General features: G+C 41.8%; 1 protein-coding gene across 2 annotated transcripts; it reads left to right on the top strand.

The window, feature by feature from the left end:
* Positions 1–2,467: 2,467 nt before the first annotated feature.
* On the top strand, positions 2,468–15,974 carry tbc1d8b (TBC1 domain family member 8B). 2 transcript variants are annotated; one of them, XM_079283063.1, is made up of 21 exons: positions 2,468–2,685; positions 4,954–5,064; positions 5,357–5,475; positions 5,802–6,027; positions 6,480–6,720; positions 7,242–7,449; positions 7,541–7,708; positions 7,798–7,959; positions 8,212–8,362; positions 8,556–8,770; positions 9,369–9,486; positions 9,586–9,871; positions 9,966–10,095; positions 10,179–10,277; positions 10,356–10,424; positions 10,532–10,772; positions 10,857–10,922; positions 12,837–12,929; positions 13,103–13,150; positions 13,258–13,355; positions 13,472–15,974. In XM_079283063.1, the coding sequence occupies exons 1-21, from the start codon at positions 2,559–2,561 to the stop codon at positions 13,895–13,897; spliced, it is 3,402 nt and encodes a 1,133-aa protein (XP_079139189.1). In that variant the 5' UTR covers positions 2,468–2,558; the 3' UTR covers positions 13,898–15,974. The 2 variants fall into 2 exon arrangements, with proteins under 2 accessions (XP_079139189.1, XP_079139190.1); XM_079283064.1 differs by lacking the exon at positions 12,837–12,929.
* Positions 15,975–19,217: the final 3,243 nt, after the last annotated feature.

Raw genomic sequence — 19,217 nt, 5'->3', positions numbered from 1 at the left:
GTTATGATGGATCATAGCATTTATTTTCTTATCCTATAGTCAACAGCTCCGTTTTAACGTGTGTGTTATTTCAGATTCAGACTCTGTATTAAAATTGTTACATCGAGGCTCAGCCTTTTTCCAATCATTCCTTCAAGACTCTTTGGTAACGTCATGATCCCAGTTCTTCTTCTTGACATTTCTACAGTTTACATGCAGCCACAATGTTTACTGCTGCCCTCTAGTACATTTAACATGCAGTACGTTTTAAGACGGCGAATAAAGAACAGGTATGTTTTGGAGAAGATAGAGATACAACATGAGGTTGTGTCAATACATGATTCATGTAAAACACATGGAAACATAATGAGGATTTACTCAAATATATTTTATCCAAAACACATGAGGTAATAGAAAAATAAAATTGGTTTTAGATAGTGTGTATATATTATATATATATATATATATATATATATATATATATATATATATATATATATATATATATATATATATATATATATATATATATATATATATATATATATATATATATATATATATATTGTTGGGTCTAACACAATCACTTCCACATAAACTTGACCATTGAATGTTGATAGACAAGCACACGAGACAAGAGCTGTTATCGTGTTCTTGCAGTTGACTCTCCCTTTAAAAAAAAATGGAGGAAGGCTCCAAGAGCTCAACAGGACCTCTGTTGTCCAAATGAAGTTACTGCAAGCCAACCCCCTCAGTTTGGAAAGGAGTCCTTTGCTTTCTTGTACAGTACATGATCAAAAATATGTTCACATAATTGGGCTGTTGTTCTGGGTGTGAAGCAAACCCCATCCAACAGTGAGTGACAGCATATATCTGCACTCTGCATTCTACAATCTTTTGGGGGGGGGGGGAGCCTTCCCAGAGGAGTGGAGGCTCTTGATGTAAGATCAACAGTCACATATGTTTGGGAGTCCACATACTTTTGACCACATTGTGTAGCTTGAGACACTTCCTCAGACCTCACTATCATGTAACAAATAATCAACTTTAACCTTTGGGCTGTGCATTTAATTCACCATGTCACAATACTTCTGCCAGAAGTTAACACTCACGCCATCAATGGTAATGGATTTGTGTGGATTTTTTTGAAATTTAAAAAAATGCATTGTTGATGTTTATCCATTTTCAGTTGCTAGCTGTGTTCTTCCCTGCCTTTTGCTGGCACAGTGCAGCATTATAATGTTTTGGGCATATTACTGTTATCTAATGATCATGGAACAATGTTATAACATTGGCAGGAATGTGTATTTCTTCACATGCAAAAACCACAAATGTCAACCCCATGGCGTTGCTAGATAAAAATGAGGTGATCACCTAAAGTCAGTAGGATAGCACCAAAGTTCAACCCACCCGTTGTTGAGATATTTCAGTCTGGACCAAAATCGTGGCTTGACAGACAGAACAACATTGCCAACCAGAAAGCAAAGAATAGTTTTGCATTTATTCCTTAAAATGTTTAACTTTAGATCAATATGAATAGGGTTAGGTTTAGGGTTAGGGGTTTAGGGTTAGGGTTAACAAGGTTAAAAGGTCCTTTAACCTTTTCCTGGTTAAAGGACCCATGGGTACTTACGGCAGAGTTTCAGAATGAGGTTTTAAAAGGCCCCGAAGAAGCCTAGATGATGACAAGCAAACTGTCATATGGGCCGGTACTAGGGATGGGATAGGGATGCTTCTTAAGGGAATGCTGTGCTCCTTCATTCCCTGCAGTGACGCTATGCCCTGTCAGGTCTTTGATAATTAAAGTATTTGGTCTGAGACACAAGTATACATATTTCAATGTACGGTATCTATTTCAACAACATCAGTACAAACACTTAACCATTCAGGAAGTTCATTGGAATAATACTTTACAATGCAAAATATCCTTTTAGTTTAAATAAAAACGCCAACACCAGAAATCTCAATAAAAGGGAATACTTTTTAGTTTTTAAAAAAAGAGCTATTATCATTTCTTTTTTATTTTCTTCAGTTTAGCTCCTGTTCTGTCGCCTCAGACAATGGGAGGAATTGTCTAACTGTCAGACAATCTTTAATTTGTTCATTTATTTATGCATTTTTTAATGTAATTTATTCCTTTCAAAATAACCTCCCTTTATTTGAGGTTATATGAAGGAAGGGATTATTGAAAGGAATATTTAACAAATATTGCAGCTTGGATGAAAAAGAAAAACAACACTGAATTGAAAATGAAAATATGAAAACATACAAAAACAGATAACAAATATAAAAACAAATATATATATATTTATATATAATGAAAAAAATAAATGAACCAGTTATTCATAAGTGGGTTTTTGTCTTCATTTCATTCATTAAACAGCTTGTGTCGCGTCCCGGAGAACCGCCTTCTCCTCAGAAACTACAATCCCAGAATGCCTTGCAGCTCTGGCAGCATTTCTTGTCGACGTGGGAAGGGAGGGATTCGGTCAACAAACAAACGTCCACGGGTTTGATGTTGGGCTACGTTACAGATAACTGTGACATGTCAGGTGCATTTGATAAGGTACAGCTGAAACATGTGGCTCAAACCCGACGAGATGCTGCTGAAAAACGCGTTCAAACTGTGGGTGACGGAAGAGGATAACGAGTACTTCGTACTGCAAAGGAGACGAGGTTACGGAGAAGGTGGAGGCGGTTTGACAGGTAACGTATAACTTAGCGGGTGTGTTCTCGCCTCCTCGCATGTGTCGGACAGCGGCTGCGGGGACACGTTACAACCAGCACGTTATGAACGGGTTAACTCGTTATACGTTTGCATAGCTGACGTGCAGTCTGCCCCTTATAGGGCGGTGCTGCCATGTAGCCTTATATAGTCTGCAGAAGAAGACCCTCGTAGCAACAAGTATGAGCCATGTGTCAACATTAAGCGAGTCCGTGTCGATACTGGACAGAGGTTAGGTTACAAGATGAACACTAGGCCTAAAAACTTTCAGCCATTGTTGACAGATTTGCACTCAAGGCAAACTACCAGCTGACAAAAGCAAATAGCATGTTGGAGTAGCTATGTTATGAGAATATATACAGATTTAACCTCTGAAGGAATATGTAAGCAGTTACATGTTGTTGTTGTTGTTGTTGTTGTTGTTGTGGTGCCCAAGGGGGCGGTTCAGTCAGCTCTCTTTGCATTTGTAATGTCAGGGGCCGCTGCTTCCTGCTCAATAAGTGTGTCAGCGACTTTGTAGACACATTGATGCTAAGTTGTTACGCTGTCATTTAGGCTACGTCAGCGCTGTGACTGCTGTTTTTACAGGCTACAACTAATGATTGTTTTGTTTTTTTAGGCCTATTGACGAATGTGTCAATCAGTTCAAATCATAAAGAACAGGCAGGAACTCCTCATATTTTAAAAGCCAAAACAAGTGAATGTTTTTGTATTTTTCCTTGTTAAAAAACTTAGTTAATTATCAAAGAGCTTGTTTATTAGTTTCCTGTTTACCAACTACTCCGAATCAGAACCGTTTATTGCCATGGTATGTTGCACATACAAGGAATTTGACATGGCTGGTGGTGCATAACATTAAACAATCAACACAGTGCAAAAAATAATTGCATCCCTCCTACAGATCTTTTGTAGAGCTTACCCTGTTTCCTTGCTATGGAGTTGTAGCATATATATATATATATATATATATATATATATATATATATATATATATATATATATATATATATATATATTCAAACGTATTCGGTTCGTCATGCGTACCGAACCGTGAGCCTCGTACCGAACGGTATAATACGAATTTGCGTATCGTTACACCCCTAATGTATATGTATATGTCCAACTGGCCAGCAGTATTGTTATAATAGTGCTGACACACTGATCTTTTAAATGAGTAGTCCTCTGTAAGGGACAGTCATCGGTTGCACCAATCCATATGGATTATTATAGATTTGATATCTTATAATTTATATTTAAGCTAAACTTAAACCAGTTTTAGGGAAGAGTGGTGCATTTTCAAAGTAACCATGTTGAACTGAACAAAAAGAATAAATGTGTGAACTCTTAAAAATAGCAGCATTCTCTGTTGAGTGCACTCTCACGTCCTTGGTTCCATTTTCCATTTTTTAATGCAGACACACACAACCTTACTGCATGACAGTCTTTACTGACTTGGATCTTGGACCATTGTCACCTGCCGGTATTAAAGCGGTGCCTGTAATACCGCCAATGATTGTAACCTACACTTTCTAATCACATGCCTCCTGTGTGACAGCCGCGAGGTAATGAATGGATAGTGAATGATAATGAATGGTGGTCTAGCTGAAGACCAAAGGATCAATGTCTCTTTGTGTGGTGTTTAATGGCAATGGAGGTTAAATACTACCTGTACAAGGCATGACGCACTTGAATGCCTCTCCAGCACAAGAGCCTTTTATGTCTGAAGCATCTTGCATGTGTTCAAGTCTATATGCTCTGCTGTGTGATGTTGTTCTGCACTGATGAGAACATGAATGATCCTGTTTGAATCCTTTACAGCTCACCAGTAGAAGCATGTGGAGAGCTGGTCCATGTTCAGCAGGCAGGCCGGTATAATGCTGATGCAGCGCATGAGTGTGGTTGCACATCGACCGTGTTAATAATTCATGGAGGGCATGTCTGAGAGAAGTTATAAAGGTATGACGGATTCAGCTAATTTTAGTTGTGCGGCTCTGACGTGGACCATGAGGGGATCTCTCCATTCTACACTCTCAGTGCAACTATTTATCATGATTTATACAGTTTAACACAGCTGTGATGAATTAACACGCAGTGATTCATCAATGGTCAAAAAAATGAAAAGTTATTTTCACTCGTAGTTTTTATTTCATACATGTCCGATATTTGTCTTTGTGATGCAGCCATGTCACATGGCCTTTGGTCACGTGTGACAGAGGTGGTTAAACATATCAATGTGCTGTATGTTACAGGCCTCCTTGTGGGAACTCTGGATACTGTGTTGGACTCCACGTCCAAAGTTGCTCCCTTCCGCATTCTGCACCACACGCCAGACTCACAAGTGTACTGGTCCATAGCATGTGGTATGTCGCTGTATTTCAATGTTATTCTGGCAAACGATTAGGTTTTTCAAGATAACTAGTTGCAAATGTCTTTTGGTTAATTGCATATTATGTCACATGTGGACATTTTATAAAAACTTCAGCAAAATTCTATCAGAGTCACAATCAAGCCAATATTCCCAAATCCAAGTTAAAGTTAAAATATTTTACAGTAAAAAAAACATTTGATATCTTGTATGTCTATAACTCCTCGTGAGAAGCAGCATTTTAAGCGTTCTGCCTTTTTTGTAATGTTTTGTCTCTTGACTCTCAGGTGTCACCAAAGAGGAAATTTTGCAGCACTGGGATTGGCTGCAGCAGAACATCATGAGGACACTCTCTGTGTTTGACTCCAGTGAAGACATCACCAGCTTTGTACAGGGCAAGATTAGAGTAAGAACCTAAATAAATGGGGACTCCTCATCCCACACGGCTACAATGTCGACATGTTGATCTCTCAGCAGGGCTGTGATTGTAATGCTATCAAATACTGTATAATGGCCTCTTGATTCCTGTATTACTGTGCTCATCCCTGATTATTTGGAGTCATTTTTCTGGCCACTTAGCGAACACGAAGGTTGTGGGTTAGTCGCCAACAGCAACACTTATCAGATTACACACAGTCATTTTATTTTTTTCCATCGTTGATATGAAGATGATGGTGCATTCTTTCACTGTCACCCTCAGTCTGCAGTAACCTTGGATGTTCACTGTGTTAGGGTCTTATTGCTGAGGAAGGGAAGACGTCTCTGGTGCTGGAGGAAGATCCAGAGAAGTTCCGGGAAGCGCTTTTGAGGTTTGAGAAGTGGTTCGAGCTGCCGCCGAAGGAGAAGCTGGTCACGTATTACTCCTGCAGCTATTGGAGAGGCAAAGTGCCCTGCCAGGGCTGGCTCTACCTCAGCACTAACTTCATGTGCTTCTATTCATACCTGCTGGGAGCTGAGGGTAAGCTGGTTTCTGTTTCATGTATTAACAAAGACTGTGGCAGCTGCTAATGGCCACCAGAGTTGGCTTTTATAGTCTAAGGAACACTTTTTGAATATTATTTTTTCAGGTAATTATAGGTTCCATACTTGTGAAAAAGCCATCTTACTGTAGCAGACCTCATAGTGGAGGTAGACTTGAAAAGCAGTGTGGAGAATGGATAATGCTGAATATTAATGAAGCCAAGTGACATTTTAAGAATTATCACAATAATGCTCTGAAAATTTTCATTGTTTGGTATCAGCACTTCTTTATAAAGGCACTAGGGAGTATGTTGTTACTGCAATGCATTTCCTATATTTTTAATTTATGAAACATTTGACTATTTCTCTACTTGATTATAATTTACCCATTCATTGAAGATCCAGCTGTGAGCCTCAGTCTAATTTCCACTTGTTGCGATGACTCTGCAGTGAAACTGATCATCTCCTGGGATGAGATCTGGAGGCTGGAGAAAACCTCTAACGTTATTCTGACTGAGAGCATCCACGTCTTGGTCCATGGGGAGGATCACTACTTCTCCATGCTGCTGCACCTCAGTGAAACTTTTGTTATCATGGAGCAGCTAGCTGACTACTCCATCAAGCGCCTTTTTGATAAAGAGGCCTTCCAGAGAGAGCCGGCGCTCTCCGACCCCCTGCAAATCACCAAGAGGTAGCCGCCGCCTGCCCGCTGCACTGCACAGCTTCACATGATCCAGTTCGTGCTGGAGTGAACATAAAGTCTGACTTCAGTCAAAAAAGCATTTGTGATTGTATTAGCCTGGCTGGAGCGGCAGGTAGACCATACATGACGATGCCAGTGTCAGGTATTTTAAAATCAACGTACTGTAGTTTTGACTACATATTCAGGATGTCGATCAGCTAGAACCATGCTTCTTAAATTGAGACATATTAATTCTAAATGCTGTAACAATTTAGGACAATTTAGAAACTGAATGTCAATATACTATAACATACAGTATTATACTGTATATATTTGTAATGATCTAAAGTACTCGTAGACACTGAAATAGATTAATGTTCGACATGGAAGGTGACGGTCAAGAGAACAAAAAAGGGGTTATTGTGAGACTTTTGTGTGTGTTTGAGTCTGGAAGCTGCTGAAAGGTTGTTCTTGGAAAACTTAAATGTGATGTTCTGCTCATCATTTTCTGCTTTACCACCCCCCTACAGAGGCCTAGAAGCTCATGCAAAGAGCGAGCAGTTCCGGACATTTTTCCGGCTCCCCAAAGAGGAAAACCTGTTGGAGGTGCATGAGAGCTTCCTGTGGGTGCCCTTCAGCCATTATAACACACTTGGCAAGATCTGTCTGTCTGAGAACTACCTGTGTTTCGCCAGCCAAGATGGAAGCCAATGTCACGTCATCATTCCGATGCGAGAGGTAAAGTGAAACGGGAATGATTGTAAACGATAACGACTCAAAAAGGCACCCGGATGAGTAGCAGGAAACCTAAAACATTGCCCTCTTCCAGGTTATTAATGTAGAGAAGCCAGACTCCAGCAGCAGGGCTCTGACGGTGTGCGTGCGTGGAAAGAGGGCGCTGCGTTTCTCCGAGGTGCGGGGCTACCAGCGGCTCGCCAACTCCATCCGTAGCAGGTGTGGGATTAGTCCCAGCCCCCAGCACTCTGCGTCATCGGAGGTAACGCGTCTATTGTTTCATTCCTGCCGTTGTACTTCCAGCTAGCGGTGCTTTTTGACATTGAAGAATAATATGTATTTATGTCTAAGGTCATACGAGGCGAGTGCCAGTCGCTCATCAACCACTTTGACGACAACCCAGAGGACGTAACGCTGATGGTGGGACAGAAAGACAGCAGCAAGGCTGTAAGCACCGAGGCCCTCATGACTGTTTTCCACCCCCAGGATGTCGAGAACCTTGACCCCAAAATGGTAAATATCAAGAGTTTCAAATGAGACATAACCACCACTCACAGAATCTGACTGGATCAGCTTGATGTCATTGTAATTCACCGGGATCTTCTCATGTTCTGCAGGATGGGGGTGTCTTAGTTGGTGTCTAATCAATTCAGGGGGTGGACATGAATAAAAAATGCCTCTGTTTATAAATACAACCAGGTTTAACAGTGTTGCAGAGCATTGTACAATAACCCTGTTGGTCTGTGCCTCGTGTGCGTTCGGCAGCTTAAAGAAAAGATGAAGGAGCAGTCGTGGAACATCCATTTCTCTGAATACGGACGCGGCACGAGTATGTTCTTCACCAGGAAGACGCGCGACTTGATTGTTCGTGGTGTTCCCGAGGCCTTGAGAGGAGAGCTGTGGATGCTTTTTTCAGGTATTCACACAGCAGACGTTACTCTGGCCATGAAACGTACACCGAGTGATATGCCGGGTCAGTGATTTGTTAGCGAAGTGAAGTGTTATGTACTGAGTGCTTACTCAACATGAATAATTCAATAAAACATGGTTGATGTGGGATCTGTGCAGCATCTTGTTTTTTTGGACTGACTGTGGTTCTACCTCCGTAGGGGCTGTTAACGACATGGCCACCCATCCCGGCTATTACACTGATCTGGTTGAGCAGTCTCTGGGAACAAGCACTTTGGCTACAGATGAGATCGAGAGAGACTTGCACCGCTCTCTGCCAGAGCACCCGGCCTTTCAGAGCGACACCGGAATCTCAGCTCTACGCAGAGTCCTCACGGCCTATGCATACAGGAACCCTAAAATAGGCTACTGCCAGGTGCTTTGATTTCTTGTTTTTAACGGGCAGTAAAGCCCCGATGGAAACTGACAACAAACACTCACAAGCTCTTAGAGGCTTTGAGTAAAAGGGAGGGACATTAGCCACATGACTGTATCTAGCCAGAGGTTTATCACAGAACAATACAGATATATGATACACAAAAACATGATCATTATTCAACTCTTCATTTGTAGTGGTAGTTCATGTGAGGTCATCCTTTTTGTTTTTGCTCTTTGCACAGTGACAGATGAGGTGACGGGTGGTTATAGTACAGACTTTGAACCCTTTCAGTTTTAAACCCACGTCCTTTACTGCGATTGGTCGTTTCATGACATTGAGGAGTGCAGCAACTCTGAAAAGCAGAGGTGATTTAAAAAAAAAGTACCTTTCTTTCTAAGTACCTTAGAAAAATGGCCGCACCTGATCCAAAACTGTTGAAATTGTTTTTAAAGGTGCTTTGAAAAACGTGCCTTTTTTTCTTCTTTTTTTTTAAACACACATTTGTATATTGGCCTCCCGTCCCCCAGTTACTGGAACCTTATATTCAGAGAGGAAGTAGTCCGTTTTTTTAACAATCCTTTTATTACCTGTCCAGGCCATGAACATCCTCACCTCCGTCCTCCTGCTCTACGCCAAAGAAGAGGAGGCTTTCTGGCTCTTAGTGGCCGTCTGTGAGAGGATGTTGCCGGATTACTTCAACCGCCGAATTATCGGTGAGAGTGGAAGCGATTCTCATTCTGTCTCTGCTGGTAATTCTAGGACTTCAAGAGTTAAACAGCACTCTGAAATGTTGCCGATGTTGCTTTGCTCAGGTGCTTTGGTGGACCAGGCGGTGTTTGAGGATCTGATTAGAGACCATCTCCCCCAGCTGGTGGATCACATGACAGACCTGAGCTTCTTCTCGTCCGTGTCCTTGTCCTGGTTCCTCACTCTTTTCATCAGCGTCCTCCCCATAGAGAGTGCTGTGAACGTGGTCGACTGTTTTTTCTACGACGGCATAAAAGCCATCTTGCAGCTCGGCCTGGCGGTGCTGGACTACAACATGGGGGCTCTGATCAGCTGCCAGGACGACGCAGAGGCCGTCACCATCCTCAACAAGTTCGTGTGAATGCAAACCAAGCTGGGACCGATGCTTTCAAACATTATCACTGTGTAAAATATTGTCCCTCTTTCTCTGACGATGTGATTTCAGATTCTTTGACAGTGTGACAAACAAAGACAGCCCCCTGCCTTCAACCTTGAAGCAAGCTTCAGTGGGCAATAACGACAAAGCCTCACACTTCAACGTGGATATCAGCCAACTGATCCGAGAGGCTTACGAGGTACGGTGTGTTTCTCTGTGTCTGTATTGTTCAGTGATGGAGGTTTTTGTGGTTGAATTAACTAGTTGTGCTTGGTTTTTTAGAAATATGGAAATATCCGTTCAGAGGAAGTTGAGAGTTCACGGAAAAGAAACAAACTGCACGTGATCCAGACACTGGAGGATACAACCAAACAGAATGTGGTAAGTGGCCGTTGGGTTTACAGTAGTTAGTGCACTTGCATTGTTTCTGTGGTATTAAGGATAAATTGTTTTTTTCAGATTCGGGTGGTGACGCAAGAAGTCAGATTCAGTGCGTCACACCTTGACGGCCTTTATAAGTTGTTCAAAGTGAGTCAATTACATGACACAGCATCTTGAGTTTCATAATTCAAAAAATGTCCACAGTTGTATTTTTAAATGGGAAAAAAAAAAAAGATTTTGTCTTCTACTTTCAGAGGCAGCATTTCCTGAGCTGCTACTGGACAATGAAGAGTCCCGCTCTGCTCCATCATGACCCCAGCCTGGCCTATTTGGATCAGTACCAGTTGGGTTTCCAACAGTTCAGCATGCTCTTCTCTCTGCTGGCGCCCTGGGCTTTCTGCAACGCCAAGAGCACCCTCTCCCTCTGGGTCTTCCGCCTGATAGACGAGAACCAGGACGGCCTCGTCAACTTCAAAGAGTTCTGCTTTGCCCTCGGTGAGTTCACTTGCTCTCTGCTCTCCGCTAATGCGGCCGTTACACTTTAGCGTCTGCTATAATTTCTAATTGCTCCTCCCGCAGATACTTTGTACAGTGGATCGTTCACAAATAAGCTGAAATTCCTCTTCAAGCTGCACCTGCCACCAGGTGAGTGAAGAACAATGGTAGCGTTAAATCTCAATGACATAAAAACAGATTAATAGTTCTCCGTCTATTGTAAACTACAAGATAAATGTGTGCTAGTGCACCTTCAGCTTCAACCGCCGACCCATTTCTCTCACAGCATGTCTACGGTGATGATACACTCCTTCGGTTTCAAAGTTCAAACGCGGCATATTTTTTTCCGACCGGATCCTTTATCGTTCTCCAGACTCTGCATAACATGACAGCAATAACATGACGGCTGCCGACAGAAGCAGCCTGAAGTAAATCACAAGGTCAGATAGGCATCAGTCTTTGTGCTGCAGGGCCGGGATATGTAGGATTTGTCCATAACTCAGCATCTGATGAGTGCGCTCATTGCCTCGGGGTAGACTCTGTCCTTGGATGTGTGACTGCGTGATGTGGGCTTGAAGGCATGAAGCAAGAATAGCCAAAGTTTGCCATGGCAACGATGGGTGCCGAGGTGCTGTAAGGGCATTTTGCAGTGGTCTAGTTCCTCCACAAAGAGGGTCTGTGATGAGGATGAAGTGCTCAAATTACAAGTGACAGCTTTAGCAGCAGACGGAGCTCTGAGTCACCGTCGGCGAACGTCAAGCAGCAGAGCTTGTTCTGTGTCATGGGGAGAGCGCACATTGCTTCAGCACCACGGACAGTTCCCCGGTACTGAACTCCAGACTTCAATCAGCGCGAGTGCTCCAAACGCTGTCTGACAGCACCGCTGTGACGTCACTTTACCTGCACAGTGATGTTTCCGAGCACAGTAGTGTGAGGCTGATGTTTCAGTACGTTTAACAAAGCGGACCGTTTGTTGTTCTGCTTCCTGTGTTCCGAGTTATGTCGGACCAAATCAACATATTAAGACAAACGACGACACGTGCTCAGTGTTTCGTTTGCTATGAAGCAAAAAGGCGCCGTCATCGCCGCTTTTGATGTCACGCTGCGATGCATTGTGGGTTTTTTCGTGGACTTTTGGAAAGTGTGCAGAGAGAGAGAGAGAGAGAGAGAGAGAGAGCTGGAAAAGTAAACCACGGGGACCTCAAACACTTGCCGATTTCACAGTGGGACAGCCCTGGAAGCAGGCCAAACGCATCATTGATTGAGGAAAGTAAATCATGTGCTCTGCAGTCTGTACGGTTTTTAGTCCAAACACGTACAAGTACAGCAGCTTTAATCAGAGAGCAGGGACTACACAGTGTCATCCTCTGTGTTGTAAGGACAACACAATGCCTTGTCGTACCTTAACCTCTCGCCACCGATAGATTGCTAGAAACATGTTAACATCAGGAGTGCCCTTGCTATTAAGAGTTGTACAATTGTGGAGCATGAACATGATAACACATGGCAAATATGAAGCTGTATCTTGTGTGAGGAAAGGTCACTACGATGATTAAGGTTACTTCTGTTTGGATCCTGAATATCTGCAACAGATTGCCCGTCAGACACACAGAGCGATCCTCGGGCTGTGCCGCTTATGCAGCACGAAGCTATCTGCCAAATATAATGACACTGCTGGCTTGTGTGGGTAATTCTTTAATCCAGCAATGCAAACAGACACGCATGCATGAACACACAGTCATTGGTGGGGGGTTGGAGCAGAGAAGTATAGCACATCTCATTCAGCATGACCTCAGACTTTGTAAGATTCACAAAGATGCAAATCTATTTTCGGGTTCTCAGACGGGGCTGCGTCACACTGTGTGTAATAAACTGGTAACTCAGCGTGTATGAATATCTATGTTTTCTCTCACAAATGTCATCTACATTGCTGATGTGGATCCTCAGTCTTCACCTTCATCTTCCACCAAGTCAAATTCCTTGTATGTGTAACGTACCACTTGGCAATAAACGGTTCTGATTCTGATCTTTCCTCTCAGTGCTCTCACAGTCGCCATCTTCTAGCTTTTACAGGTAGTCCTTTGCACTTAAAGGAAGAAAGAATCCAGCACTTTATTCCAGTGACTGCAGACTCTTCTCACTTGAGTAGACGCACTGGTTAGCCTCTTTACTCCTTCTTTTCCTTGTAAAACTCAAATTGCACCTTTACCCTTCCCTCCTAAATTCTGTCATGATTCTGTCTTAATGCTTGCCTGATTTCCTTAAATTTTATGATTGTTGTTGAAGCATTTCGCTGTGCTATTTGTTCACATGCTGCTTCTATATTTCAGCATTTGATCTACCAGAGGACGGCGTGATAAAGAAAAGCCCTGAAAGAGGTAGTATTTCAACAAATCCAATCTATCGCAAACACTCCATGGCCATAACAAAAAAGAACTGCGCATGTCATGTGTGATAGTTTACAGTTTGTGCGTGAATTTGACAGGGAGAGGAAAAGTGGACCTACAGGCCTACCTGAAACAATGGCAAAATGAAATACTTAAGAAAGAGGAAACTATTAAAGACCTACCCCGAATTAATCAGGTAATTTACACAAAAAAACGATATGATACGTCAGATTATCTAATGAAGCACAAAACTCACACATATATATATATATATATATATATATATATACTTCTTTTTTTTTTTTATCTCAGACTCAGTTCATCCAGTTCTCCAAGACTCTGTACAACATCTTTCACGGCGATCCAGAGGAGGAGTCTCTGTACCGAGCCGTGGCTCACGTGACCAGTCTTCTCCTGAGGATGGAGGAGGTGGGGCGGCGGCTGCATGAGCCGAGCAGCCCGTCCAAGTCCGCAAAACCTGCCGCCGCGGAAGAGGAGGAGCCTACGACGGAGGAAGCGTCGACCACCCCGGAGAGCTCCGACACCTCCAGCTCCCGCTACCGTCGGGATGCGGGGGCCGACCTCACGGAGATGGAGTGGTCCTTTTCCTTCGAGCAGGTCCTCGCTTCTCTGCTCAACGAGCCGACCATCGTGAGCTTCTTCGAAAGGCCTGTCGATGTTCAGACTAAGCTGGGACAAGCTAGGGTTGCCCAGCTGAAGCTAAAGGCGAATAAGTGAAAGGATACACAAGTGAATTGATACTTAGCTTCTGAATCAAACCCGAAAGTCACCATGAATTTCCATTCTCCGCTTGGAAAGGACAGCAGGGTTTTTTTGGCGAGGCAGACGGTGGTATCATTAATGAAGAGAAGACATCAGATTTCAATAATATGGGCTCTGTGTGTGTGTTGGCTTCGAGCAATGATAGCTCATGAAACAAATAAGGCACACAATCTGAAAGCCACTGTAAACACTGTTGTTGCAGTCCACTGACCGACGCCGTCGCTGCATTTTCATGTTAGGGCTCATTGCAGGCTGTCGTTCTGATTATGCATTTTCAAGCTCTGTGATGAAATTCATCCTCTCATGTAGCCTCAGAATATTTGTTTCCCCTATGCGCCATGGAGCATCTACAGTATAGCTTTGTATTTTATAAGGGATATTCAGTACTGTTCCCTGTATTTAGAAACATGACAGCAGATTTAGTCCCGCCCTCTCTCTGATGTCATGATGCTGAAGTTCAAACGATTCTCCCTCTGGATATCGTGATGTGTTGTCTGCTGTCGTAAAACAAACGAGTGTGTCCTGTGTCTCCTGTTCTTAGGCAGCATTAATGTTGTTCTGTAAATGTCAACTTATTGTGAGAAACAACAGCTTTCCAGTTGAAGAGGCACAGAATAAACTGGTTCAATTATGGTATTTTACATTTGCAATAATACACGAGAGAGGATGCCGTACTGCCACACTCGACTGTCTCGTTCTGAGTGCTGCTGCTGCAGGGAAACCTGCATCGGCCTCTGAAAATATGCCGTGTGTTCGCTTCAGAGTGCTATTGGTTGATGTACTTGTGTTTGCTTATGTGCGTCTTGAACGTATATGTAGAATGTTATGCTCTAGTATAAGTGCAGCATTTTGTACATAGAGATCACTTCAATAGTATTTATGAGACGTGTAAGATATTAGCTCGTAGACTGTTGTGGACACAACTTAAACCTTTTTGAAGGACATTTTATTTTGTCAAAACTCAGGGTGCAATTTGTGTACAAGAAAAGGGATATTTTTTTGGATCTAGGATATATAAAGTATATAACGGAGTTATACATAGCATACAAATATCTAATGTTAAAATATATAGAGCATGAGTAGCATAGTTACATTGCTCGCCACATTATGCTAACTTAACATTATGCTAACTTAACATTATGCTAACTTTCAATGAACAGCAACTATAACTGCTCGCTACAGAAAGCCAGATGTGATTTGCAGTATTTGAGTTGTTTTCCTTTTTCGTCTGTGCATTTTGTTTTTTTTTGGGCTTCTGTCTCAGTGAATCATCCGCACAATTGTTTGAGATTCACACGTTCTAGATTAGCCTGTGTCTCGGCCTGATCGTCTAGGTGTCTGATTCCAAAAAGCTTGTGACCGCTTCGGCTGCAGCTTCTCTCGGGGCCAAACTCTGAGCTTTATCTCTGCTTGTTTTTAGAAGCTCTTTAAGTGCAAGTGCAATTCTCTGTGTCCTTTCATTTTTTTTTATTATTTTGCCATTTGCTAGTAAGGTTGTTTTTTTCAATTAAGATATGAGGACCAATCTGAAATGTGGTTCATTGTGTAATTATTGGGTTAATTGATTGTTAAAGTGAGTTGTACATACTTTTTGAAAACTCAGTGGAACTGAAAAGACACATCTGTTGCTGTTTACATGACTAATGTAAAAAAAAAAAAAAATGAAAATCAAAAATACACCCTATCGTCTTTGATGTCATGTCACTGCTCTACTCCAAAGCTGAGTCAGTGACGTCTGTCCAGTGCATTAAGCCATAATGAAACCGCAGAGTTTCAAAGCAGCACGGCTATTTATTTAAACAATGTTCTCCGACCATGGTCCGGCTATTTCAGTACGGCTTTTCCCTCCGCAGTTTCATGCTGCAGTTTGTAACATCTCCGAACTTCAAGAAATGATGATAAAATGCAGATTAAAACATCCAATCAAAGACTGCGTTTTTAGTCTTTCTGCGACGGTTCTGAGCTTTTCCATTTCAGTCAATTGCTCAGTTTATGATGATGTGATATCTTAAAGATTAAAAATCATACAAAAGTTTAATTTCATTTGTTTGTCTTCATGGAAGAAATGTTGTACAGCAGTTAAGACATAACACATCTTAAGATGCTCAGTCATTTCTTAACTGTGGTTCTTTCGGCAAAACCTTTTGAAAATTGAACTTTTTTTTGCCCAAAATAGATTGTGCTTTTCGCTTGCTGAGGAAATAAATGACATTTTAGGAACAGTGGAAGGAAAATGTTACGGTTGGAGATCTTTATCCCCGGCATGCTACCAGATCCGCCATTAAGCATCAGAGTGTATACAGCAGGCATGGACAATGCTCCAGCTCCTGCATTAGTCTACGACTAATCAAGTCCGTATATTTCCAAGTGTAGTCGACTGCTTCTAGTCTGTAGCTTTTGACTGACAGCTCGCTTAGCAAAATGTGTGAAGCACAGATATTTTGGTTTATCTTCTTGATTATGCTTTGATTTTCTCCATTCAAAGGTATAAAGAGTGATGATTCTATGACTAATAAGGTTATTTTGTCGTCATGTTTTGGTCCTTCTGAGTGTCACCTGGAGCACCTTGGATGTACACACACCAACAGTGATTTGAAATTGAACTCATGACATGTTAATTGGTACTTGTTTATTTGTGTTTTAAGGGTAATACAATTCTCTCTCTATATATAGATATATATATCTATATATAAAAATATGGATCTAGAATATCTATCAGCAAGTCATGTATGTTTATTTGTATGTTTGTCTGTCTGCATATAATATTGGGGAAATTATGTCCGATTTTATTGTACAATAAATATAGTCATGGATGAATAAGCAGACTGTTATTGTGGTAAGTCAAAATTCATTTTGAAAAACATAATTTTGAAGACGTCACAACAAAGAAAGGAAGGTGGGTCTGTGTTCAATGCCTATTTATATCCATGCAATGCAACTGATGTTTCACAAAATGTGCAGTATGTTTCGCAGGCCGAGAGACATTAAACCTGCAATTTGCTTTTTGGTTTAGATGGTTATTTACCAGCAGTTATGGAGCGAGAACAGTCCTTTGGAATCGTGTTTGTATTCAGCTGGTGAATTTAAGTCCAATAACATTCACTCTCCGCTCTGTTTTAAACTGCTAGGGGGAAACATCTTGCTGTCTGGCAGCTAAATGCTCGACTATGTTCACCTGCTCTCTTAGCTGCTAACTGTGTCCGTCTTTCAACTGCCTGTTGCGGCCAAAAATATTATCAAAGCGTGACCGTGAACCAAATCAGTAAAGTTGTGGGTCGGACAGCTAAATGATGAGCTGCAGCCCTTGTCAAAGCCGACACACACTGTTTTCACATTGTCAACTGATAGAAGGAAGCTTTGACTCAATATACGCTCTTTGTATCTGTCATAGTTGTAGTGAGAGAGGCTCCAAACTTAACCCACAGGTCTGGAATTTGTCTGCCTCTCATAACAGCTGACTACCCAATCACCAACAAACAATAAATACCTACAGTCCCTGGCATGTTCCCTATCCAGATCTGGGCCCCCAAAAGCCTTGAAGTTCCGTCTCATATAGTGCCACAACGTACAGTAAAAATGACTGTTTTAATGGAAAATCCTGGCATTAGGCCATATGGTTATAGACAACTTTACGGCCGGTATGTGAGAACTTAGAAAGCTTTTTTTTTAAGTACTGCGCTTGGTGAGAAAAGCCAATACACAGACTAAACTACACGGATATTACCCGTTCACTTCCTGGCTTTTCCACACCACATGTATGTGAGAGTAGGATGAAAATGCATTGGAAATACTTTGTTTGTCAAATACCAGGAATTGAACTTTCAACATGCAAATGATTGGTGGAGCAGCATACAGTATATATAGGCCCACAATACATCTTCATTAACCTTGAAATGCCCCCTCGTTAACTTGTCGGAAAGCTTGCACTTTGTCCGTCTGATTTACAAGTAGCAGTGTGACTCAGTGACGGATGGTGTCTGCGCAATCACTCATACTATTCTGGCTCGGAGATTTGGTTGCATATGGTTCTAACCCAGAGTTCACAACCTTCACCCTGGTCACCTGTTTGGTTTTCATTCTTGTCCTGTCAAGAGAGATTGGGCTGCTCCAGAAGGTTGAGGGTTCTTATCTTGGTTCATAACATTGATGAAAGCCAATGGGGACCTTAAAGGGATAGTTTGGATCTTTTGAAGTGTTTTTGAATGAGGTACTTATCTATAGTCAGTGTATTAGCCACATTAGATGGCAGTCGGCACGCCGCCACAGAAGGGCCGACTACTGTAGGTAATACACTGACTATTGACACAACCCAACTTCAAAAGGTCCACACTATCCCTTTAAGCATTTCTCCTAAGTTCTCATAGACAAACTGTCCTTCCTGACCAGACTACCACCACTTTTCATCAGAACTGATATTAAAGCTGTGCATGCCACTGGGAAAAAAAAGCATTCTAACTTCAAAATGTTGCTGGCGTTACTCTAGTATTTAGAACATTTGACTGAATGAATGAAAACAATTGCGGTTGTTAATCAGCTGCAGGGCAGAGAACAGACGACACACTGCACTATGCACACCAAGCGTATTGGTCTTTACTTGGGCCAAATTGTTGGCAACAACTTGTTATTGTTGCTGATGCAGGGGAAGAAGCGTTTGGCCCCCTACCCCCAATACACCCACGATGCTCCTGCAAGTGTGCATGAGAGTTATTTATAGCAGCAGTGAGGACGTCTTTGAAGCAGAGCTCTCACCAGTTCATGTGTTGGCATGTGTTTTGGAAATGGTTCCATCCACACCACAGACTCAGTCTGTGCATGTTTGCTGCAGCTGCTGGAAACCAAACAGTTAAAATGGCAGCTTCAGGCTAGAAGGGCTGTATTGACACGCTTGGCAAATCTAATCACAGCAGTGAGTTCACCATTCGACAAATTGTCTTACAAATTCTTTTTGTTGTTGTTTTTTTAGCTACATTCAATATTTATGTATCTCGTAGGTCACAAACAAAAAAGAGATTAAAATGAGAGAATTAGAAATTAATATTTAGATGTAGCTACATCTGTAGATGTGATTTCTAATGATTTGCAAGCATTTTTGTAGTTCATGTGACATTATCTTTTTAAATCAATAAAAGAACATGACAACTGCTGCACTGCTGGTATCCATCAGGAAATGAGGTTGGACAATTTAACGGACAACACTTAAGATTCTAATTCTGTAAAGTATCAGATAAAACACAAACTACAAAGGAAACTTGTTTGGTTACTGTAATAAAGCTTT

This window comes from Melanostigma gelatinosum, assembly GCF_949748355.1.
Source record: "Melanostigma gelatinosum genome assembly, chromosome: 14".
Classification (NCBI taxonomy): Eukaryota; Metazoa; Chordata; class Actinopteri; order Perciformes; family Zoarcidae; genus Melanostigma; species Melanostigma gelatinosum.
Note: the sequence above shows the minus strand (reverse complement) of the source record. Positions and strands in the feature narration are given on the sequence as shown.